The sequence below is a fragment of the Psammomys obesus genome, unplaced genomic scaffold (assembly GCF_907164565.1).
Source record: "Psammomys obesus unplaced genomic scaffold, mPsaObe1.curated_primary_1811, whole genome shotgun sequence".
Lineage (NCBI taxonomy): Eukaryota > Metazoa > Chordata > Mammalia > Rodentia > Muridae > Psammomys > Psammomys obesus.
Window position 1 is genome coordinate 20479849 of NW_026592890.1, and position 26179 is coordinate 20506027.

The 26179-nt window shown below is 38.5% G+C and overlaps 1 protein-coding gene and 1 pseudogene across 5 annotated transcripts in view; both read right to left on the reverse strand.

Moving 5' to 3' along the window:
• Positions 1-26179, reverse strand: part of Hace1 (HECT domain and ankyrin repeat containing E3 ubiquitin protein ligase 1) — a 123424-nt gene that overhangs the window by 18546 nt on the left and 78699 nt on the right. For all 5 annotated transcript variants that reach the window (XM_055616085.1, XM_055616083.1, XM_055616084.1 and 2 more), the window contains 8 exons: positions 24877-24988; positions 24683-24780; positions 24446-24533; positions 20637-20786; positions 19915-20111; positions 15098-15229; positions 9556-9654; positions 9207-9277 (listed from right to left, as the gene is read on the reverse strand). In XM_055616085.1, the coding sequence (XP_055472060.1) occupies positions 9207-9277; positions 9556-9654; positions 15098-15229; positions 19915-20111; positions 20637-20786; positions 24446-24533; positions 24683-24780; positions 24877-24988 (947 nt within the window). The remainder of the gene's footprint in view (positions 1-9206; positions 9278-9555; positions 9655-15097; positions 15230-19914; positions 20112-20636; positions 20787-24445; positions 24534-24682; positions 24781-24876; positions 24989-26179) is intronic.
• LOC129683229 (protein YIF1A-like) lies at positions 16122-17755 on the reverse strand (annotated as a pseudogene).

Consider the following 26179-nt stretch of genomic DNA (forward strand, 5'->3'; position numbering starts at 1 on the left):
TGTAGCTCCCTCTCTCATTCCCTCCCAATCCCACTCTCCCTCCCTCATCTCTTCCCTGCCCCTCTATAAGTCCACTGATAGGGGAGGTCTTCCTCCCCTTCCATCTGATCCTAGCTTATCAGGTCTCACCAAGCCTGGCTGCAATGTCCTCCTCTGTGGCCTAGCTATGCTGCTCCTCCCACAGGGTGTAGGAAGGTCAAAGAGCTAGCCACTGAGTTCATGTCAGAGACAGTCCCTGTTCCCCTTATTAGGATAACCCATTTGGATACTGAGCTGCCATGGGCTACGTCCAAGCAGGGGTTCTAGGTTATATCCATGCATGGTCCTCGGTTAGAGAATCAGTCTCCTAAAAGACCCCTGTGCCCAGATACATTTGGTCCTTGCGGAGCTCCTGTCCTCTCCAGGTCGTACTAACTCCCTCTTCTTTCATGTGATTCCCTGCACTCTGCCCAAAGTTTGGCCATGAGTCTCAGCATCTGCTCTGATACACTGCTAGGTAGAATCTTTCAGAGGCCCTCTATGGTAGGCTCCTGTCCTGATTCTTCTTTTCTCCTACTTCCAATGTCCATCCCATTTGTCTTTCTAAGTAAGGATCCAGCTGTATCACTCCTAGACATATATCCAAAATATGCTCAAGTACACAATAAGGACATTTGTTCAACCATGGTTGTAACAGCTTTATTCGTAATAGCCAGAACCTGGAAACAACCCAGATGCTCTCAACAGAGGAATGGATACAGAAATTGTGGTACATTTACACAATGGAATACTACTCAGCAATTAAAAACTAGGAAATCATGAAATTTGCAGGCAAATGGTGGGATCTAGAAAAGATCATCCTGAATGAGGTATCCCAGAAGCAGAAAGATACATACTGTATATACTCACTTCTAAGTGAATACTAGACTTATAAGATAGGATAAACATACTAAAATCTGTACACCTAAAGAAGCTAAACAAGGAGGACCTGGAGTAAGATCTTCTATAAGCAGGCTTAAGTCTTCTATAAGCAGGCACCAGCCTATATAATCAGAGGTTAGGTATACAGCAGTGGTTCTCAAACTGTGGGTCATGTCCCTTTGGGGGTTTAATGACAGGTATTTGTATACAATTCATAACAGTAGCAAAATTAGTTATGAAGTAGCAACAAAAATGATTTTATGGCTGGGGGGAGGGGTCACCACAACATGAGGAACTGAATTAAAGTGTCACAGCATCAGGAAGGTTGAAAACCACTGGTATAAGGAACTGGTTAGGGGGCATGGATCTCCCTAGGAACAGGATACAGAATAGATAGTTATGGATAAATTGTGGTGGGGGATAAACCAGGTTAATCAAATGGGGAGGAGAAGCAGAGAAGAGATAAGTGAGGGTATAAGGTTAGGGAAAACTATAACTAAACTATCTGAAGCAATGTACAAGAACAATATGGTGGAAACTTCTAAATATATCCATATATAAAAGAAATAAAAATGGGATTACCAAATAACAAGCCCTAAGTAAAGAGCTCTAACCACTAAATGAAACCTCCAATTCTACATCTAATCAACCTGTTGGCCAAAGGGGCCATGGAAACAACCCGGGCTATTGCCAAGGCCATTGGTTGTGTTCCAGAAACTTACAAGGAGGCCTTATTGAACATGAAGAAGATGAGATGGTGCTGATCTAGAGCCTTCATCCCTACTGACTTGAATTCATTATACTAAAGAGATTCTGCCCACCTCCAAAAGAGACGGGTAAACACTAACCCAGCTACAAACCCTTTGATCTATAATGCTGACCTACCTGCAAGATACAGTGGTGCAAAAGTGGCACAAAAGTTGTGGAAGGAACCAACCACTATCTGCCTGGAGTTAAGGCCCACTCCCTGAGATAGAATCCATGTACTGCTCAGGTCACCAACAATCTGAGACTAGATAGGCCACAAACCTAGGAGAAATCAAAATACTACTGTTCTGCTACAGGAAGATAGCAATAAAATAAGTCCTAATGACATTCTGCTCTAATCATAGATCAGTATCTAGCTTAGCCATATCAGAGAAGGTTCCTCCTACAGTACATGAGAACAGATACAGAGACTCAGAATGGGACAATGTACAGAGAGTGAAAGACCTTGAAACACTCAGTTCTAACCATTAAATCCTTTCTTTCAGATCTTAGGGAACTCTACAGAAAAGGAAGTATAAAGATTTTAAGAGCCACTGAGGATGAAGAACACCAAGAAAATAAGGCCTTCTAGACACACAGTGATAATACACCTATGAACTCACAGAGATTGCTGCTGCATGCACAAGATGTGCACAGGTTTCAGCCAGATGGGATCCCAGTGCTGAGGATGGAGGTAGACACAGCCCCATCCCTAAATTAGAAGCTATCTCCAATTGACAGTCACTCACAAAGAAAAAAAATTTCTCTAATGGAGTCTCAATGGGTAAACAAACTACACTTAAGGGTATGCCCCATGCCCAACTCAATGGTGTTTTGTAGGTTCTTTCTCTTATATTGTCAGGTTTTGTTACTTTAAACCTTACAGGTCCTTTATATATTATGATTTCCAGTTTTGTTTTTATGAATTTTCTATGTTTGGGAATGTGAATGTCTCTGTGTTTGTTCCTTGTGCTTTTTCTTTGGCACTTTTCCCCCTTTCTGTTTATTTCTTTTGACCTATTTCAGTTTGTGTGTGTGTGTGTGTGTGTGTGTGTGTGTGTTAATCTTTTCTTCTTTTTTTAGATGCCTCTGTTTTCTAATGAGAGAAATAAATGGTGTGGATTTGGGTAGATGAGTAGGATCTGGGAAAAACTGGCAGAAAAAAACTAATCAAACTGTATTGTTAGAAAGAACTATTTTCCATTTTAAAAAATACAGTAAAATAGGAACTTCAGGATGTGGCTCAGTAGTAAGGTACTTGGCAGGGCACAGATAAGGGTCTGGGGTCAATGCCCAGTCATATGGGGGACAAAATTTCTGAATTTTGTTAATAAATCACAAATGCATGAGCATTCTTCCTTTGGGCAATAGGATAGCTTAAAAACAACCAGGGATATATCTATTAGTAGAATTTGAAAAACACAAATTAATTATGTATTTTCACTTTTTCCTATAAAAACAGCAAAGTGACTAGGAAAAAAAGTTAAATTATCTTAATTATTTATAAAGTCAAAATTCAATGCAGGCAGACTTTATCAAGACACAATGAGAAAATAAGTCCTCTCATCAATCCTTCCACAAATTGTACCATGGTGTTTCAGCATCTGGCTAAAGAACGTAATGTCCTTCACATAACAAAAATTTGAAAGACAAGTTAAACAAACAAACAAACAAAAAACATGCTGAGGAAGTAGCTTGGTATAGGATCGCCTGCCTAGCACACACGAATGAGTCCTGAACTCAATCCTCAGCATAAATGAATAAATAAGCACCAGCAGATTTCCCACAGTTAAGATCTAAGTTGAAAGTATTCTTTTGGCTTTATTACCTGAAGCAGCCCTGAAGCCCTACTCTTCTGTACACCATGAACAGTTGTAGTCAGAGCTCATACTTAGTTAATTTTATACACTAAAAACATCACATGTGATTTTAATTATCCTATAGGAGTAATAACATATAATGGCAAGACATTTAAGAGTCTTATATACCAAAGAAACACTGCCAGGCATGGTGGCACACACCTGTAATCCCATCCCAGAGAAAACACAGGCAGGTAGGTCTCTTGAGATTTTGAGGCCAGCCTGGTCTACATAACAAGAATCTTTCTCAAAATCTCCCTTTTTATATTAGCTTACCTTACAATCAGAACATAACTGGTTCTATTTTCAGTAAGGCTGTAGTAAATTATACTGTGAACTTAGAGAAAGATATTTCAATATGACCAGCATTTTCTGTAAACTCCAATAGGAAAGAATACTTTGAGTTTAAAATGAGAAATACTATACCTACAGTAAGGATTAGGGGTCTCGTGTAAAAGGCAAGAGAAGACTGAGATGAACTTAAGGTTTACTCTCAGCAAAGGATTCGAGTTGTAGTAAGTGCTAAAGAGTTCTTCAAAAAATCAGTGGAAACTCAGCCATGCGTTGTTTCCTCCCCACGTCCCTGGCTCCGTTCCTCAGTCACAACCACCACCTCAGTTCAAATGAAATTCTCCACATTCTACAGCAATTAAATTTCAAGCAGCTAAGATCTTAGTGATGCTACTTAAGTGGCATGGACCCTGAGTATTACTAACCTAACCAATAACAACAACAACAACAACAACAACAATAAAAACCCAACGTCTGTAAGGCAGCAATTTATACCTCTCAGTATTAAAAAAAAAAAAAAAAAAAAACGAGTGATTTTGTTTTCTCTAACCTCAGGAACTATAGCAACCAAATCACAAGGAAAATGTAATCATTCATCCCGTGGTACTGAGGCAAAAGGCACTTGCAGAAATAGAGGTCCAAGTCGTAAGTTAAACCACGTGCTTTAAAAAGGGGAATGCAAAAATTAAAAAGCCAAGAAAAAAATGTAGACGGGGTGAGAAGATGGCTTATTTGGTAAAATGCTTCCTGCCAAATCTGTAGTACGCATATAAAAGGAAGGCACAGTGGTTATGGATGTGACCCTAGCATTGTGGAAGTGGAGACAGGCTGATGCCCTGAGCTTGCTGCCAAGCAGTGACCCCTGAACTCACCGAGAAAGCATGTGCAAAAGACAAGGTGAAGAGCAATAAAGGAGGTTCCTGATATTGACGTCTGGTCTCCACACGTAAGTGCTGGTGAGAATGCCTGCACAAGTAAGCGCACACAACACACTCACACATATGCACACGCGTACACTACACATATATCTACACACACATTTTTAAAATGTAATCCTGAGAACAGAGGATTTACACAAAGTTCTGATAATTTGCTAACACTAATTTAAGATTTTCAGTTTATAAATTTAAATTATTTAAAATTCTGTATGTTGATTTAAAGTCAAAGGAAAATGGTAAACTCATAAAAAATATATGTAGAGTGTCGATATACCAAAAAGAATGCTTAACACTAATTTTTTTAAATGAATGGAATAATGGGAAAAATAAGACAGAAAAAATAAGACAAAAAAGTATATACAATAAAGAAATTCAAATGAACACACATTGTACTGATTAATTTAAAAAGAAAGTTTGAGCATGGCAGTTGTGGCACACACCTTTAATCCAGGGCTCAGGAGGCAAAGGCAGACAGATCTCTGAGTTTGAAGTCAGCCTGATCTACAGTTCTAGTACCAGGAGTTACAGAAAAACAAGAACAAAAACAAAACAAAATAAAACACAAAAAAAGGAAGGAAGGAAGGAAGGAGGGAGGGAGGGAGGGAGGGAGAGAGGGAGGGAGGGAGGAAGGAGAAATTCCATCTCCTGCTTGGCCAAGGGGAAAGGGGGAATTATGTTCTCACTCCCAACCAACAGCGATACCTTTCTGAAAGGTAAATGAACTATTATAGATAATAAAGTATAAAATTAACATACTCTTGTCTTTTTCTGTAAGTGTAATGCTGAGGGAGTTTCTATGTTCTCACTGGACAAATTCCTACCAGACACATCCCCAGACACATCCCCAGTCCAACATAACCTTTATCAAAAGCTTCCCATAGAGGTGTTACCCCATGTAAATACGCTGCTCCAAAAGAATACATGCATTAGAACTCTACTTTTTACAGCCTTATAAGCAAACAGGAAAAATTTACCAATAAAGGTTGAGACCTAAGAACAGGAAAACTATTAAAACTAAACAAATCCATAAAAGGAACACTACTAAATTCAGAAAGTTATAAAACAAGAAACATGGTTTGAAAATTAAAATTTACATACAGAGAATAGTAAGACAAATGTTAACTGGTTATCTTTGGAGATTAGAAGTAATTAGGTTGTTTACTTTTGTCTGGTTTTGGCTTATCTATATAAATTATCTAGTCTTAGAAAATACAATGCAGTTTAATGATTTTAATTGAATTATTCAAATCTCTAAATATTCTTAATACTCAGGCAAAAAGAAATTTAACAAGGCTTTCTTTCATATCTTTAGTATATAATCTGATAATAGTCATGCCTTATTAATTTATTAAAATGTGATTACAGAATGACTTCACCTAGTTTTCTATTTATACGACTTAAAACGATAGAGCATGGAATAAATGGATCAGTGTGGTTACCTCTGGATGATGAGGTTACCTAATAGGATCTTCATTTTCTTTCATGTTCTACATTTTCCAAATTGTCTAAAATGGTGGTATACTACTTTTAAATAAGAAAATAATGGTACATATATATCATGTAGATTCATACTTGTGCTGGTTGGTTTTTTTATCAATTTGATAAAAGGCTGGATCATCTGGAAGAGTGAACTTTAGTTCAGAAAATGTTTCTATCAAACTGTAGGCAAGTGTATGGGACATTTTCTTGACTAATGACTGATATGAGAGAGCAGAGGCCACTGTGGGGGTTTGGGGTAGTCTTGGGTTGTATAAGAAAACAGGCTGAGCAAGCCATGGAGAGAAAACCAGTATGCAGCATTCCTCCATGCTCTCTGCTTCAGTTTCTGCCCCAGCTACCCTTAATGATAGACTGCAGCCAGTAGGTCAAATAAATCTTTCCATCCCTAAGTTGCTTGTGGTTGGTGTTTTATCACAGCAACAGAAAGCAAACTAATATAACACTCATAATATTTTTAAATATACATAAAAACAAGGAGCTGTGAATACATTAAATTTTATATAATAGCTACTGCTGATGGAATCACAAAAAAATATTCTGTTTCCTAACTTTTGGGGGGAAAACATCACATTCATAATGAAAAAACTAAACTATATTTTCATAAACAAAAAGAAATAAATGAAATTATAATTTTTCTGATATATTTCATAAATATAAAAGGCTTAAGTCAACTAGTTTATAAACACCTATTATATTTAATGTCATATGATGGAATTCTCAAATATCATACAAATATAGGCTCTGAATTTTAACATATTAAAGATCAATAAGAACTGGGGGAAAGTGCTATGTGTGCGCACGCAGTGGATGGTTTTATGTCACCTTGACACAAGCTAAAGTCATCTGGGAGCAGGGAACCTCAATTAAGAAAATATCTCCCTAAGTTCAGGCTCAAGGCAATCCTGTAGATCTTAATGACTGATAGGGGAGGGCTCAGCGCACTGCGGGTATGGCTGCTGGTTCTGAGTTCTCTTAAGAAATAATGAGCAAGCCATGGGGAGCCAGCCAGTAAGCAGCACCCTGTCATGGCCTCTGCATCAGCTCCTGCCTCCAAGTTCCTGCTCTGTTTGAGTTCCTGCCCGGACTTCTTTCAAGGATGGACTACAATGTTGAAGTCTAAGCCAAATAAACACTTTCCTCCACAACTTGCTTTTTATTATTATTATTATTAGTTACATTTTATTAACTCTGTATCCCAGCTGTATCCCTGCTCCCTCATTCCCTCCCAATCCCATCCTCCCTCTCTCATCTCCTCCCTGCCCCTTTCCAAGTCCACTGATTGGGGAGGACCCTCTCCCCTTTCATCTGACCCTGTTTTATCAGGTATCTTCAGGACTGGCTGCAAAGTTCTCCTCTGTGGCCAGCAGGGCTGCTCCTCCCTTGGGAGGTGGGGAGGTCAAAGAGCCAGCCATTGAGTTCATGTCAGAAATAGTCCCTGTTCCCCTTACTAGGGTAACCCACTTGGTTACTGAGCTACCACGGGCTACATTTGAGCAGAGGTTCTAGGTTATATCCATATATAGTCCTTGTTTGGAGAAACAGTCTCATATAAGACCCTTGTGTCCAGATATATTTGGTCCTTGTGGAGCTCCTATCCTCTCCATGTCATAGTAACTCCCCCTTCTTTCATATGATTCCCTGCACTCTACCGAAGGTTTAGTTATGAGTCTTAGTATCTGCTTTGATACACTGCTAAGTAGAGTCTTTCAGAGGCCCTCTGTGGTAGGCTCCTGTCCTGTTACTTGTTTTCTCCTATGTCCAATGCCCATCCCATTTGTCTTTCTAAGTGAGGACTGATCATCTTACCCTGGGTCTTCTTTCTTGTTTATCTTCTTTAGGTGTATAGATTTCATTATGTTTATCATATCTTATAGGTCTAAAGAAGTGAGTATATACCATGTGCATCTTTCTCCTTCTGGGATACCTCACTCAGAATGATCTTTTCTAGATCATACCATTTGCCTGCCAATTTCATGATTTCCTTTTTAATTGCTGAGTAGTATTCCATTGTGTAAAAATACTACAATTCACAACTTGCTTTTTGGTCATGGTATTTTGCCACAGCAACAGAAACCAAAACTAAGATAAGCTGATACCAGGATAGTGCTACTGCTGTGACACACTTGATCCTGTTTAGGAGAGGATTGTAGAAGGACTGTGGAACTTTGGGCAAGAAAAACCACTGAGTATTGGTAGCTCAGTGAAACGTTCTTTGAGAGCTTGGAAGAATGTTGAGAGCAATACAAAAAAATGGAGGCCTGGCTTGTGATAGAGGAAGTTTAAAGACTATCCGGACTGTTTGCTCATTTGATTTAAAATGATTTATTGTTTTGAATTTGAATTCAGCTGGGGCCGAATTCATGATTAATAAGAGACCAGCACCACTGAAGTGAAACTGTTGTCTTAACAGGACAACTACTAAAAAAATTAGCAGTGATTAAGAGACCAGCATCAAGGTGAACTTATGGGGAGTGTTTCCTTGGAGTCAGCACACAGAAGCCGTGTTCCAGAAGTAGCCAAAGTTGCTACAATCAATGTGGAAGTATGAGCCAAATAAACCCTTTCCTCTCAAACTTGCTTCTTAAAGATCATGGTATTTTGTCACACCAATAGAAACCCAAACTAACACTGTGAAAAAGATTGTGTGTGTGTGTGTGTGTGTGTGAGAGAGAGAGAGAGAGAGAGTCTCCATCCACACAAACTGAGTACCTTTATTGTTAAACCAAACCAAAACCATAAAAGACACTAAAAATTCAGGTTTCTGAAATATATTAAAGACTTAGAACTACTATAAATGTTTTCTATCTTCAATATGTAAATAACCATTAGTTTAGCATCTAAAATATGGACAGAAAGGTAAGAGACAGTAATAATTTTTCATGTTGGCTGTTTTCCTCTGTGATTACTGTATTGGTCATTAGAAATGAAATACAATGAATTATTTCAATGCTGTTGTAATAGCATTTCTCACCTGCCAGTGACGAACTGCAGGAGAAGAACTCTTTCTTCTTGAGTGATATCTTCCACAACTTCCCAGAACCACTATCAAGAATAACAACAATTTAGCTCACATTTCAGAGCAAATGTACACTTATAAGAACCAGAAACCATGCAATATTCATAAAGCACATTTTCTTCTCTGAAACTCATTTATCAAAGATGATTTCACACAAGGCTTTCATATGCAATATCCCCCAAAGAAGAATTTATGCAAAATCTTTACTTTGTTAATGGATGTAGATTTCCATCCAATACAGCTGAAGAGCTTACAAAATTAAATGGCAAACTTAACCTCATTCTAAGCTCTAGAGAGATTTTACCTGAATAACTGGGTCTTCTCTTTCATAGCCACTTGTGTATTCTGTATTTCTTATCCAATCATTCACATCAATTTCTGGCATGCCAGAAAGCAGTAGCTCCTTTGGGAAAGAAGAAAAATATTTCATTAATCTTCCTTGGGAAAAAAAAAAGCCATTACATTTAAATAGTAAATTTGCCTTAATTAGAAACTAATCCCACATAAACCTGGTTTATTTCTGTGACAGTTTCTACAAGTCATCAATAATAAGCACGACATAAGGAGAAACGCTCCATGTTGATATTTCAAATGGGACATGAGGGGATGAATCCTCTCTGATACAATCTAACACATAAGAAGGGCGGTAGCTTATGTGTTTATAGTAAACATACACAACAGAATTTCTTTGTAGACGATTTTTAAGTATTCCCTCTGGTTCACTTTATTTTTATTTTAGTATTCTTTATAAATATGGTTCTTAACAACAAAAATGACAACAAAAGCCTGAATATTAACCAAATGGAAAGCTCACATTTTTTTCTTTATTTAAAAAAAAAGAGTTACCCTCATATGAATTCTATTTTGGAGTTATTCAGATCTTTTAAAGTCAATTTTCTCCAAGGTAATAGAAAGGTGATTATTTTCTAGTGGCTTTGCGTGCAGTGCTAGGCATGGATCCTACAGGCCTTGTCTACACCAGGCAAGCACAACCACTGAGCAATGTCCTCAGTCCTCCTAAATATCTAGTTGGCTTCTGTCCACGATCAGCAAACACATAAATCCAGTGTTTGATCATATAAGTAAAAGTTAAATCAAGAAAGCCAAAATAGTTATCATCAGGTCTTCCAATGGGTAAGAGAACAAAAAGCATGTCTGCATCTCTGAATCAGTCCATGTTTCACTGATGGAAACCATACAGGGAGGTGAAGGAATGAATGATGCATTTCTTTTAACAGGGACAGAGAACATAGTTCCAAGTCATGACTTACAACAACTACTATTAACGTGTTCCTAATTAGGGAAGAAAATACTCTGGCAAAGTAAATACAAGGCAATGCCTGAGAACTTTGAGGAGTTCTGAAATCAGCTGAATAGTCAGCAGGAGTTTCCCTTTTCCATGTTTTCCGTATGAAATTGGAATAACTACGTACAGCTGATCATACTCAGAAGCGGATATGAGAATCCAGCGATTCAGCCAGGCATCACAAATTTGCAAAAATGGGGTCACTATACTCACTATTTTTGTTCTGTTCTTGGAATAATTTTCATTTCTAAATGTCACTCAGGTTAACATAATTATTAAAGTACATCTCACTTCTAATTTACTTTCATATTCAGCAGATATCCATTGGCATAATAACCCAAAGAAACAATGGCTCTTCTGTAAGAGATCATTGCAGACCAAAAGATTTAGAACTGTTAGTGTGTATGACACAGTCCTCCTTGGCAGGCTCATGAGTGGCTCTTATTTAGCACCCCTAAATGCACTCTGCACTCCTCTTTGTAGACTGGCAGATGAGAGTTTAGCCACTGAGAAATACAGGTAGGGCCCACATCCCGTAAGGTGACTACTCCCTTCTGGTGTCAGCACTGTCATTTTATAGTGACCCTGTCTCTTAAATTGTAAGTAGTACCTCAGAGCCTCTCCTTGACAATTCCTCTCACAAAGGGTCCTTCACTACAGTTCTTCTACATGTCTCTTTCAATTGTAGCCACAAGAAAGGCTTCCTACTTTTGCCAGATCTTCTTTATTTCTCATAAACACTGCTAAAATAGTCCCTTTGTTAAGACTGCTTTACTCGAACCAACTGAGAAAATTCTGCTCCCTGGTAGGACCCTGACACAGATCTGTCAAAGAGCACGGGGATAAATTTTACATGTTTCTTATAATTCACAAGTCTAATCCTCTTCTCTTCAGATAAGCTTTTAATATTAGACTGAAGATAAGCTTTTAATATTATTATTCTTTCATAATTAATAATTATAATGAAATTATTACAACTGCACTCTCAAAAACTGTAACTATTTTATGACTATCACATTTGTTATAATTTAAGGTGAGAAAAAAAAATTTTTTTTTTTGAGACAATCTCACGGTGTGGACTACAGGCCTGGAACTCATGAAATATGTTTGCCTCTGCTTCCATTTGTTCCTCTGCAACAAATTAAGGCCAGCCACCAAACTTGTTTTTTTTTTGGGGGGGGGGGAAGGGAGGAGTTGTTTTGGTTTTACATACTTAATAAACATTAGTTTTTACTGTCAGAGAATGGACCAAGAAGGCAGTTGTATAAGGAGATTTCTGAATGCTCGCAAGAAAACTCCAAGAAACCATGACAAGAGTCTTGTGACCTCAGTTTCATCAGAAGCACTGAATTGTTCTTGGAATGTGCGTCCATGCTTCTCCCAGGTACAGGTAAAGGCGTGGGTTTTCTTCAGATCACTCATTACAACTGGCTATTGTTATTTGTTTTTATGTCTCTATGGGAAAACGTCTTTGTCCCATGAGGCTTGTCTACCATGTGTGGCTTGCTCTTCTGACCTCACACTTTACTCATGTCTTAACCCTCAGACTATAAATGTCTGGATAAAGTTGGCTATTGCATGAAACTTTAGCCCATCTCCTTCATGGGGCTCCATTCTCAGGTCCCACCACCTCTTAGAACAGTGACATGACTTTACTGTTAAATGATTTTTTTTAATGCCTTATAACAACTGAGGAAAAAGTTATTGAGATGACAAGTAACAAAAGGGAAATTCACAATAAAAAGTACATAAATCAAAAATATTGTTAAGATCCTATTAATAATTTATTTCTTGAGATTTTTGAGGGTTTTTATTCAGGGGAGGGGGTAAGACAGGATCTTATTATATAGCCTAGAATGGCCTAGAACTCACAGAGATGTGCCTGCCTGTGTCTCCTGAGTGCTAGGATTCAAAGGCATGCACAACTGTCAGGAAAACCTGCTGCTAAGGTTGTAGTCCACCATGACTGGGAAGCCCTGAGCGCATTGCAAAAGAGAGGACTCCCTTTGTCAGTGAGGGGTGAGTCTTCTTCTCTGCCTGGGCAGCCCGAAAGCCCCCATGCTCTACCTGAAAATTGTCACATAGTCCTTAGGAAAATTACAGGTCCAACTTTCTTTCTCCCAATAAGAACCCATTCAACAAGCACTTGGGATTCCTGGAATGCCTCCCCATGTAAATGAAGCATCTCAGTACCTCAGCCCTTCAGCCAGTGGTTTTTACCCACTCTGGATATCCCTTCCCCATCCCCAAAATTCTATAAAACCCTCCTTCACCCTGAATAAAATTAATCTGCCTCGCTAAAGTTGATCCTGGAAGGTCATTTGTGTTCTTTCTTACTGGCCACCAAATACCCAGTTCATTGCTTCTACTACCTTGTTCCTGAGGACCAGTGGCCAATGACCCCAGAAACAAGGGGGAGCCACATACCACCACAATTAGACAATAATTTATTCTTAATACAATAAAACAATTAAACTTTTAAAGATAATAACAAAGCATTAGGCATAATTGCCCACACTTGTGATCTCAGTTCTTGGGAAGTGGAGACAGGATGATTTAGAAGTCTAAAGCCATCCTCAGCTAAACATTAAGTTTGAGGCCAGCTTGGACCACATGAAACCCCATCTCCAAACACAAACCAAAAACTACAAATGTCTGTGTATACATTGAAATACACTTACAAAACAATTGTTAGAACTAGGTATAATCTACAAATTATAAAGACCACACTAATGGAACATGTGTCACAGAAATTAGATTGCCTAGAATCTATATGATGTGGGGTTTTGATATTCTGGAGCACAATATGGAATGATAACGATGCAGGCATTTGGCATGAGCCTTCTAAGTGTAATTGTGTTACATGTATCTTACAAATAATCTTTACCATTATTTTTCAATCTGACATTCATCTCTTTTCTTGGGGTCTCTACCCACAGTGACCAATGACAGGATATTGGAGTTATGTGTGCTTTTCCTGACTAAAACTTTATAATCAAACCTGAGTCCTTAAGTAGGTACACAAAATTGTAAAAAGTTTCCTTTCTTGGTGTAGGATAGTTTTGTTCTATAACTGCATGTATATAGAACATATGCAAATACTCTCATAAAAAAAAACTAGTGTTTACAGAACTAGTTAAAATAGCCTTGAACTGTAAAGACCCTGTCAATGCTCAAGAGTGTAAAAGACAAAAGGAAACTGACATAATAAAATACTATTCAGTGAATTATAATTACATGCAACAATATGTATGATTTTCAAAAACAAGGTTTGTTTGTTTTTTTCATTTACACGTATTTTCAAAATAGATAAACCTGCCAAACCCAAAAGAGCAGGCAATATTCCAGCACACTTGGCCAAAGTCTCAAGAAAATGAGCTGGGAGAGTTATCAGAAAAGCAAGGGACAGTCTAAACAGCTAGGGGGGGTAAGAAAAGCCTCTCAGTCAAGGCATCAGCAACAGCAGAGAAAGGACAGCTCTCCCCTTGGGGCTAGGTGCTCAGTACTGGCCATCCTGGCACAGAAGCACACCAAAAACATGAGAATTACACAATATCCCAGATCAAGTGGACTACAGAACAGCTGTCCCAACAGTGAAGCATACACATTCCCCTAGTAGCCCACAGAACTTTCCCTAAGGCAGATCATGTATTAGGACACCAAGCAAGTCTAAACAAATACACAAAAAAACTAAAGTAACTACCTGCATCCTCTTTGACTACAATAGAATAAAGCCTCAAAAATAAACTACTGAAAATACACAAACTCAGGGAAATGAAGCAATGCACTACTAAATAATGAATGAGTCACTAAAGTAATCAAGAAAGAAATAAAAAAACACACAGCATACCAAAACATACAGGATACAATGAAAGAAGCTCTAAGAGAGAAATTCACAGCTATAAATACTTATATATATATATATAAGAATTTTGGACAGTTGAGCAGGCAAAGGCACCTGTCACCACAACTAATGATCTGGTTGGATTCCAGATCATTTACCACCTAATCTGGCTGCTGGTTTGACAGGTTTGTGAGTTCAATGTATGTATATGTATATACATATATATGTATATGTATATATATATGTATATGTGAATAAATATGCACACATATAATTAGAAGCTTTCATGTATCTATGAATATCAGCAAACCAACAGGCAACATTTTATCAATTATTTCCGCTGCTGCAATGTATTTTGTGCATATACATAGACACAAAAACTAATATTCTTTCTTGAATGTCATAGAGCTCACCATATTTCACATTAAGGAACTGTTGATATGGTTATTAAGCTTAAGAGAAGTAAAACCACATATCTGTTTACAAATTTCTAATCATAAATTCTAAGCACTAATGCCTCATTAACTATACCGCATTCAGCACTTACGGTTCTGGGAATGAAACCCAGGGCCTTCCTTTCACTAAATGTTAGCAAGTGTCTACCAATAAGCAACATCCTCAACCCTCAAAGTATTTTTGAGTTACAACAAATGGAGTTGTGTTCTAGTGTAACAAGAAAGAACATCCTCTTCTTACCAATTCATACTCATCAAACAGTTGTATGAGGGAAGGTGGGATGAACATATGAAAACCCTGTAGGAAAGCATTGATCTGAGGCTGAATGGCTCTTGTCATCCGAAGTTCAGTGACGAGCTGGACATACTCCGCCTACAAAAAAGAAGGTTTTGTAATGTTCATGTTTTAAATTTCATACCATTAAGCCAGTACTGACGCATCCATATCTCATGTACGAGACAAAGGCTTAGAACTAACTTGGCACCAATACTCACACCTCAGCAAACCAGTAAACACATTTGCTAAGCCATCAAACTCAGATCTCAGCGACTATCCCCATGACTTCTCACATACCATGTCCGGGGCATGAGGGGCCACTCTGTGCACTCCAGCACACAACCTAGATTGTTCCATACGTAGGCCCTGTTGCCATCTGCACCTCTGAACTACTACTTCTCCACACCACAAGCACAGTGGACTAACGGTATTAGACTATGCACATTAAAGTACTATTGCTCTCCTCCTCACTGACTTTCTGGGAGTTGTAAATAAAATCCAAATATACTTTCTAGTCTTTAAGGCCTTAAATAGTGTGGCTCCTGACTTGTTCCCTCTTTTCTCCTTCTTCTGATGTCCAGCCTCTTTGCCTTTCTGGATAGGAATTGAGCATTTTAGCAGGAGTCCTCCCTCTTGACTAGTTTCTTTAGGTGTACAGATTTTAGTAGGTTTATCCTATATTATATGTCTATATGAGTGAGTATATACCGTGTGCATCTTTCTGCTTCTGGGATAGCTCACTCAGGATGATACAGCTTAACAGACCTTGACTCACTGTGTTTTTAAAAACCAGGGAAGCACTTCTTCAGCATCAATTACTGTTCCACATAGGATGAAGGCCACTAAACTTGGACCTAGGAGGCCTAGACTTTGGTACCATTTTGCCATTGAGTCTTTTTTTTTCCCCCCTGAAGAAAACCAAACCTTCAATATATGAAAAAATCAGTCCCACCTGGAATCAGGATCACCGGACCAGGTGGAAGGTCATTTAGTGTATGATGAGGGGATGGAAAGCAGTGTTCCCAGGGTCAGGAAGAACTAAAGATGGTGCCGAGGGGCTGGCCCCGCTGTCAGGGTCCGAGGTTGCAGCCCACAAAGCGCACACAATGATGTATATAAGCACAGACGTCCAGGCCAGGGCCACACAGTAGCTACTGCTGCGAAGAGCAGCCCTATGAGCACACTGAGGACACCCCTACATACTGGGAATCACTGTAGGCCAAGACCTGGAAGATATTCAGTTCACTGCCTACAGTGACCACGTACAGGCCCAGAAGCAGGGCCACAGCTCCCTTAACACCCACACCAGTGCTGTGCTTGCACAGAGGCCCAACACCTTTGGGAAAATCTTTTCTGAATGCCCAGTCATCCCAGCCAGCAGCGTATATGTGACAAAGGCCATGATGAGAATACAGATCAGAAGCACTGAGCTCTTCTGTGGGCAGAGAGAGAGGCACACCATGACTGTACTGCACTTCCAGTTCTGATGTGTGTAGGGAAAGATCAATAGCCTAGCTACATAGGCTTTGTCCACAGCAAAAAATAAGCAAACAAAACAAGAAACAAAAAATCTTGAGTTTGTTCAAAGACACAAAACGGTGCAACTCTTTGTGTACTATGTCCTTTCCTTGGGATACTGTGGTGCTGCCACAGGGCACAGCTATATTGGCCATTGGGTCTCCAAGCAGGGAACTGAAACTGAAGGCTATATCAGCTCCTGGGGCTGGGTATCGTCCTGGTTGGCTTGGATCATTGCATAGGGAAGTTAAGTTGCCTGAGTCCTGTGCTTAGAACTGTGGGCTCCGTATCCCAAGTGATAAGCCACGGCTAAAACATTCGCTCTACCCAGGGGCTGCTGGCTGCCCTGAGTCGCGGGTACAAACGCTACTGAAACTGCTGCTTCCCTTGCCTAGCACTGACCAAAGTTACCCAATAGCCCCACATGTCCCAGAACTAGCTGATCACAGCCACCGTGACTGTCACACTTTGCTCACCACTCACTCTATAGGCTTCCATGTCCTTGTATATAAATTCACATGGAAAATTAAAAATTTCTCTAAGCATGCGTGAGTAAAACCTCACCTCCCAATTCTATTTCCTATAACTGAACTTGATCTTTTTGTATAAGTATAATAAAGTTTGAAGTTTTTAATTTACAATTATGTGAAATAACATTATTTTATAGACTACTATATAAAAACATTTTGCATTGTTTTTCACTTAACAAAAGTCAGTGAGTTTTAAAATGTGGCCATGACTGACAAATAAGAAGTTCAATGCAAGGAAAGGGATAGTCCCCTCAGTTTATGGACAAACATGCCCTTGAGACCTGTTTTCAATACAAGCTATTGCAGTTGCTCCTGATTTGATGTAAGCCCCCACTGCTGAAGATGCCACACACATTGATCACAGGACTTGGAGAGATCAGGTTGGTACTGACCAGGAAGCTTCTTCCTTCCTGGTTGGTCTTCACAGAACTAAAGGTTATTAAGTAGAAGGTGCTCCTGGGGGGTGAGCTATTAATATAGTCTTTCTCAGCTGTGAACCCTGCTGTGAACTACAATAATGACCAGCATGACATGACAAGATCCTTCCTAGGTGCAATACTAGCACAGACGTCATGGGGCTAACCGAGCACTTTCTGACTGCATTTAGGGCCCTCTCCGTAGACAGAAACACACGCCTGGTGCTGTAATCTGGCGAAGGACCCTTGGCTGGGGAATTTACAGGCCCCATGAATGAACCCACTCCTATTAGTTTGCTAAATGGACACAGTAACAAACTGCCCTCCACTTCGTATCCCTCTTCAGTTCTTACACCTCATCAGAGAAGTTTCTTTGTTTCAGTGGCTGCCTGGTAGTTAACACAGACATTCACAACTGGTCAAAGTGCTCAGTAAGTGTAAGTGGAAGACTCAGAAATAAATGGGACACCTATATCACACTCCTTCCTAAGGCTCAGGGATCACCAGGAGGCAGAAGGATTATAAAAGTAAGAGGCCAGGGATAATTGAAATGAACCCATTTCTTCTGAACATGACAGGACTGTTATGCTCATGAATTCACAGTTGTATCTGCCTGCAGAAGACCTGTCCAGGACCACGCCAGTCAGTGGTCTAGTACAGATGGGAGGGGTTGGTGAGCCACCACCCTAACTGAGGAACTACTGCAGGCTGACAGCTTATGGGGGTTGGCTGTGAGGAGAGAAAAAGCAGTTTTCTTTAAGGGTATGGCTCCTGATAGGTGGGACAGTCTACTAGATGGCCCCACACCCACAAGTAAAGGTGTAAATAGATGGCAAAAATTGATCAGAGTGAATTTAAAAAAAAAAAAGACTCAAAATTGATGGGGGGAGGGAGGTGGGAGCGGATCTGGGAGCAGCGGGGTGGGAAGATATGATCAAAATACACTGCACGAAACCCTCAAAGAATAAACATTGTTTTAAAAACATGTCTTTTGAGCCTTTTAAAAATATTGCACATTTTATTAAATCTATGTCCACAAAAAGTTTTGGTATATTCAGCAATATCAAACTAGATAATATTAATTCAACTTTAAAACAAATGCCATGTATAGATGACCTTAATAATAAAAACAATTAAGTTATATGTGTATGTGTGTAATATATATAAAATCAAGAGATAGGATTTACTAGAACATAAAAGCATGTACAGAGTTTAAACACTGAGATTTCTATGTTAAAACTCTTTAATCTGGTGCAGAGAAGATGGCTCAGTGAGTAAAGTGTTTGCTACATAAGCTTAGAACCTGAGTTCATATCCCTGAGCCCATGTGAAAGCTAAGAATTGAGATGTGCATCTGTAAGCCTAGATTTTACGGGGATAGACATTAAGTGACTCCCAGAGAATGGCTGGCCACACAGTGTAGCTAAAATGGTGAGCTTCAGGTTCTGTGAGAGATTCTGTCTCAAAAGTAAGTCAGAACAGACAAAAGCCATACTGAATCAACTACTCAGACTCATAGAAAAGATGAAAGTGGATACCCTCTAGGCCACCCCCTGCTCTTTGAACATCATCCCTGTGTCGATGCAGGCCTGTCCTTAGGTGCAATTATGTAAGACAATGCACACCCACAGAGCTTACAACCACCTCACACATTACCCCGCCGCTCGTTTTCTCACTCAGCAATGTTCTCTAGAAAGCAGTATAGAGACATATGCCACACAGTGACACCCACTTCTATGGAGAACCCCTTTACACACAGCTGCACCCATGCAACTGTCGCCAAGGCCCAAGTTTCTAAAACAACTATCTCACTGAAGTACACAGCTGCACTAAGCATCAATAGATACTGTTAAAGGTAAAGAAGCAACTGAAGAAAAAGACCATTTCAACGCCTTGCCTCCACATGCATCTGCACTGAGACACGCCTGCTCGTACACAGACAGACACCACATACATACATACCTACATACATATAAAAAATTCTTTAACATCTCACTTTAAAAATATACAGTAGTGATAATTGTACATATTACCATCATTTTAGTTTTATTTTCAATCAAATTTTTCAAAATGCAAATGCCTAACATACAATCAACTAAATACTATTCTAAATTGCCTATTAGCTACCTCATCAGAGCACTAGCCTGAAAAACCCTTTCCAACTCAAGTCTTAACTGTAATAGTTCAGGTAACTTAAGCATTTTAATCTACTAGCATATGACAAAGTAAGTTTTTCTAGCAATGCTGGAATAACTTAGAGAAACTGGCAATCAGAGACTGTATAAAGAATGACTCGGGTAAAAATCTGAATACTCACTTTGTTATTTTGTGTCACAAGAATACTTCCACCACCAGGCTTCAAAGGCACCTCTTCCATTGCTCCAAACACATCAGTCTCAACAGAAAAAGTCAGCTCTAAACCCAGGTCACTAATATCATTATCTAAAATCCACTGCAAATTTTTGGCATATTCTGGATCAATAGATGCTACATCTTGGTAATTTACAGGAATACCTAAAAAAGTGCAAAAACAGCAGTTAAAATGTACACACTCTGACTTTCCTTTACTTATTTAATGGTAAAATGCTGCCCTCTACAGATACTTTGAAAAACCACAAAATATAATCAAATTTGTAGCATGTTTTAAATGGATGCTAATTTCTAAATTTAGAAGTCCATTAAATTAAGCTGCTGTTCCTTCTATATCTTTACAATGTAGTCTTTCTTTGAAACAGCTATTGAGGAAGCTGTTTTAAGCTTCAAAATTGCCAATTACTTTAGGTATACCCATACAAAAATAGATGCTTTATATAAACACACACTAAAATGGAAGTGAGAAAAGTCTAAAGGTGTTTTGTTTTGTTTTTAAAGTAGGGTATTTTTCTCTTCCTCTAACTCCCAGCTACTTTAGGAACACAGATGGTCTGGAATCAGACCAGTCATTATTTAAACAAAATGGCACTGCTTATCCAATTGGTTCTCCCTAGAAGCTGTAAGAAAAGTAATGCTAATGTCTTCAGAATGATAGCAAACTCTTACCAAGAATGTGCTTGTAGAATGAGCGTGTGAAGTAAATATTGACCAACTGCCTGTGGTTCAAAGCTAATCCCAAGATCTGTCCAGCAAACCGGAAATAGTTCAAGTGATCAGGATTGACATAGGAGTTGCTATTGGGCTGAAAAGTTGTTCCTATTGAAATAAAGACAAAACAGTAAGATCTACATGCAGAAGAGAGAATCAGGTAAATTTATTCACAGCTAAGTCAGCATGGCTACGGTTACACTATGCAGTTCTTAGTGGAATATATAAACAGACAGTAGAATTGTAAGCATAAAAGATAACCATCAATTCACATTTCTCAGGATAATCAGTGTACAGAGAGAAAGTTATACAATAATTTCTGACACCAAAGAGACCCTGGTAAATACGGTAACAGATCACACACATATACACACGCATTTTCCTAGGTGCTGTGGCAGTAACTATTCAGCTATAAGCTTCAGGCAGACATTGTTTTATCCATCTATACACGCCCAAGTACTCACTAGATTTTTATTATTAAGATACACAATACTGTAAAAATAACCATTCTTAAGTAACAGTTTAATCATTGATCAAAAAAAATCTGTTCTACCTAAAACTCATCCAATTCTTTCAAAAGATAAATCAAGTTTTAAAAACTACTAATGAAGTGACAATAAAAATAGTAGCCATATGATTAGTACAATTCCATTTTTATGAGCTAAATGAAATAGACAAATTTAGAATAAAGTCACAATAAATTAGTATTCCTTGAGGCTGGAGGAAGCTGAATCAAATAGACAGTTTCCACTTGGGCTGATAGGAAAGTTCTGGAATCAGAAGTGGAGATGACTACACAGCATAGCAAATGTAATCCTAATGAATGATCTACTTTTAAATGGCTTCAATGCTGAATTTTATATTTTACAAAACACAAACAAACAAAAAACCTACACTTTGACTTTAACTCTCCTTCAGTACTTCTTTTGGCCATTGTGTGAATTACAATTCCATTCATTCATGTAGTAAAATACATAGTAAGCTCATGCTTCACACTACAATCTCATACAACAAGATTAAAATAAAGACAAACGGATGAAATTAAGAAAAGAGCACCACAAAAAAGTAGGCATGTATAACAAAATGAAACATTCATCATTTCAAATACTTATTTTGCAAGGCAAGATGAGATATGAACAGCCAAAAGACTTCAAAGACAAACATAACCATGATTCCAAAAATTATTCTGAGAATAACCATATTTTTTACCTATTTAAGTAATAATGCTTTGGATTATAGGGTGATTTTACTTTCTTCCCCCCTCTCTGAATATTCCTTCACTATCAAGTTAGGTTCCTGAGAAAGCTGGCTCTTAAAAAGAATAAATGAAAAAAAAAAATAACCAGTACATAGGCAAAAATCTTCAGAAAAGGACTTTTTACTTGAAAACTACTTAAAACAAAGTTTACGTTAAACTGTAAGTCTGAATATATCTGTGAGGCCGCCAGCTTTCTAGTTTTAGCACTGAAAGCTGTTTAGCTGGCACTGGACAGATGCTCAGAGGTAAGGCGCACTTCCTGCTTCCGGAGGCTCAGAGCTCGATTTTGAATGCTCATGTCTAGTAGCCCACAACCACCTGAACGCTGCTGCACGGTAATCTAGTGCTTCCAGCCTCCATAACCATCTCCCTTTGCATGAACACCCACACACATAAACATAATTACAAATAATTGTTGGAAAGCCAAAGGAATTTAGAAGCTGATTATTCTGTCAAAATAAGGTTGGTTGAAATATTTTTCAAGAAATAGTGAACATTTTTTAAGAGGAAAATCCTATTGTATAAGAAAATATTTCAAAAATAAAAGTAAGAACTTCTAACATTTACTTCACACTTTCCATGTGCCAGGGATTGAGCTGTGTTTTCCTGTATCAACTAATTGAATTATTATTCTAAAACACAGATTATCATTGTTATTAAATGAAAAATTAGAGGTTCAGAGAGGTTAGGTTCCTGGAACTATTTTCTTAGGAAAATAAAAAAGTGTCAAAGCCACAATTTCACAGCTACTACCATCACAAAGGCCAAACTCTTAACCACAAAACTACAGTGTGTCTTGATTTTAATTTGTTAAGAAAACAATTTTACTATATTACAACTATTAAGTCTATCGAAATATTCCCCTCACAAGAATTCTTAAATCCTAAATCATGACAACCAAACCAAATAACAGGGACTACTTCCCCTGGGTTTTAAGTTACTAAATACTATGATGCCAGCCCCCAAGAGAAGACACACATGAATGACAAAAAGAACAAATCAGACTCTTAGTCTCTATGATTCCACAAACACTCTGCTCTCACATCACTTAGCAAGTACATCTAATGACACCACACATGCAACTAAACTGACTCCAGGTTAAGAAACTACAAAGAAGACTGCAGTGTGCTGAATTGAGCTTTTTAAAAATTGGTCTATGTAATTAAACTTGGTGTTTTATTAACCTTGTCATAAAAAGCACACACACCGTATTCAGCTCACAGTAAGCAATCAAAGGTCACAGAGCTGCAGCAGGCAGTCCCCCTCCGTAAGTAACTTCAGTTACTGCAGGTGCCAACAGACACTGTAGCACAATGCATGCCAACAGCCTCTGCTTCTCCACAGCCCTCCTGATGCCTCCTAATTCTTCTCCTTAAACAGGCACTTGGTGTTATCTTGGTTGCGGCAGTCAAAGTTATAATTGTCAGTGCGGTGGTGATTACCTGCATTCCTAGCACTCGGGGAGGTAGAGGAAGGTGGATCTCTGTGTGTTCAAGGCCAGCATGGTCTACAAAGCAAGTCCAGGACAGTCAAGGCTACAGAGAGAAACCTTGTCTTGAAAATGTCACAATTAGTAAGATATTCTTTCAAAAGAATGCACTGGGGAAAGAATATTTCCAGGAAAAATAAGCAACCATACAAAGCATCTGAAAACTAAAATCCCATCTTCACTTCAAATGCCTTCATTAAGTTACATAGTACTCAAATACACCTCTCAAAATGAGCTGGGAACCCCTAGCATTTAGTTTAAAGTATCAAATTATATCTTTATACAGGTTGCAAGAGCCATTTCCACACCGTGGTTCGTCATATATATGGTTAAGTACATATTTTTTAGTTGCTCAATTTTGATCTCTTAAAAGAATTACAAATAAAGCCAGTAAGATGGAACATCACAATTACTAGAGTTTTGATTTTTATGATCAATCGACTTTACAGCTAGGAAATGCAACTAGGGTTAGCAAAAAATTTTTCCAAAAAGAATTTTTTTTTCAGTCCATCTGCTACTATTTCCTCTTCTTTTTGTTTTGTTTTGCTTTGGTTTTCTGAGACAGGGTTTCTCTATGTAGCCTTTGCTGTCCTGGACTCACTTTATAGACCAGGCTAGCCTCAAACTCACAGAGATCTGCCTGCCTCTGCCTTCGAGAGTGCTGGGATTACAGGCCTGTGCCACTGTGCCAGGCTCATCTACTACCATTTTATAAAAGAAAATGTTAACTAAAAATAATACAGAAGGGCAGTCAAATACAATAACAAAAAGATCCTTAAACTGAGTAAATTTTAAAGCTCCAAAGAGAACTTATCAGGGCCTTAAGACAAAAAGCATTTGGAAACTGACTGTTTAGTAGGAAGCTATATGAGGGAGGACAAAACTCTGAACTTCAATTTTCTCTTCTATGGCATGGGAACACCCACCTAGACAACAGGGCTATTAAAGGAAACAGATAAAATTCTGACACAGTTTGATGAATATGGCAATCACAGAAAAGCTCTAAACTACATAACTTACCATCTGCTGACTGGGTGAACAGCGCATAATCAGGATTGACAATCTCATTAGACAGAATATCAAACCACTCACGCACAACACCTTGACCCTGAATTCAAGAAAATAAAATTTATCAACAACAAAAATATACTGTATTTAGACATTTTCTCTTAAGTAACAAAATTTAAATGATACTCAATTACTTCATTTACTACATAAATATTCAACTTTTTAAAGTGTTATATTTTATATACCCACCATGCCTTCTTCTCCATGAAATCGAACAGCAATCCCCTGCTTTAGCTTTGCACAATTTGCTTTTGATACAATTTCACAGCTACTCCTAAAAATAGAATCTAAATATGTAGCATTGGTTAATTTTAATATATTAAAACTTAAAATAACAAGTATGTTGTGACTTATCCATCTATCAGTTTCTTTACTAAACATACCTCTGTGAACCAGGAGAATATCGTTTTCATTCACTGGTCTGTGTACCATGTCTGAATCTGGCTGTCCTGAGTGTAAATGTTCGTAGAACCACTCACAGCGATCTTTAAATGGCTACCCCAAAAAATGACAGTAAAAAATGTTATCATTATTTAAACCACCTAATTTCCAAATTGGAAAAAAAAATACACAATCATTAATGTCCTAACTTTTCAATAAACATTCACAAAGAAGTGATATTAATTACCCAATATATTTTATTTATTTTTATCTTATGTATACTGTGTTCTGCCTGCTTGTATGTGTGTGTGAGGGTGTCAGATCCCCTGTAACTGGAGCGCTCACATGGCAGCTCACAACTGTCTGTAACTCCAGTTTATTGAAAAGTTAGGACATTAATGATTGTGTATATTGTGAGTGGGGTACTCACGCACACAGACACACATGCATGCACACACATACACACATACATGGCCTCTGCATCAGCTCCTGCCCTGTTTGAGACACTGTTAGAGGCCCTGCCCTGTTTGAGTTCCTGTCCTGACTTTCTTGGTGATAAACTGTGATTCTCAAGCGTAAGCTGAATAATACGCCCCTTCCTCCCCACTGGCAGTGGTGGTGCACGCCTTTAGTCTCAGCACTCAGTAGGCAGAGGCAGGCAGATCTCTGTGTTCAAGGCCAGCCTGGTCTACAGAGTGAGTTCAGTACAGCCAGGACTACACAGAGAAACCCTACTCTGAAAAAAAAAGCAAACACAAGTTTGCTTTGGTCATGGTGTTTTATCACAGCAGCAGAACCCTAACCAAGACACCTCCCTTCTTGAGTTGCTTCCTGCCAGGGTATTTTTCTTGCAGCAATAGCAAAGTAAAAACAATACATTAACTACCTTTAGTAAAGGACTGCCAACTTCTTCCATTTGTGGTTTTCAGGTAACCAGTGGCTAAAGACGGGAGAGATTTTCTATTTATGTACAAGTAATATTGAGAGATTTTGAAATCAGGCTTTTTTTTATGTGTGTGTGAATAACATGTGGAAATATAGTCACCCAGAAAGTTTACACACAGAGGCATACCCTTTAGCTGTGCTGGTGGATCTTACAAATACCTTTGCTAGCTACTCTTTCTTTTCTCTCTCTTTATTTTCCAAAAAGTTGGCAGAATTATCTGGTTTTCCTGAAGCAAAGTCACGCCTAAAAAGACTCTTCAACAGCATCTGATCCAAATCTACTTTTTAGAATTGTATCTTCTCACCTACACAGAATTCCTGCTGCAGCCACCAGTGTTATCACTTTCCTATTTTCATGCA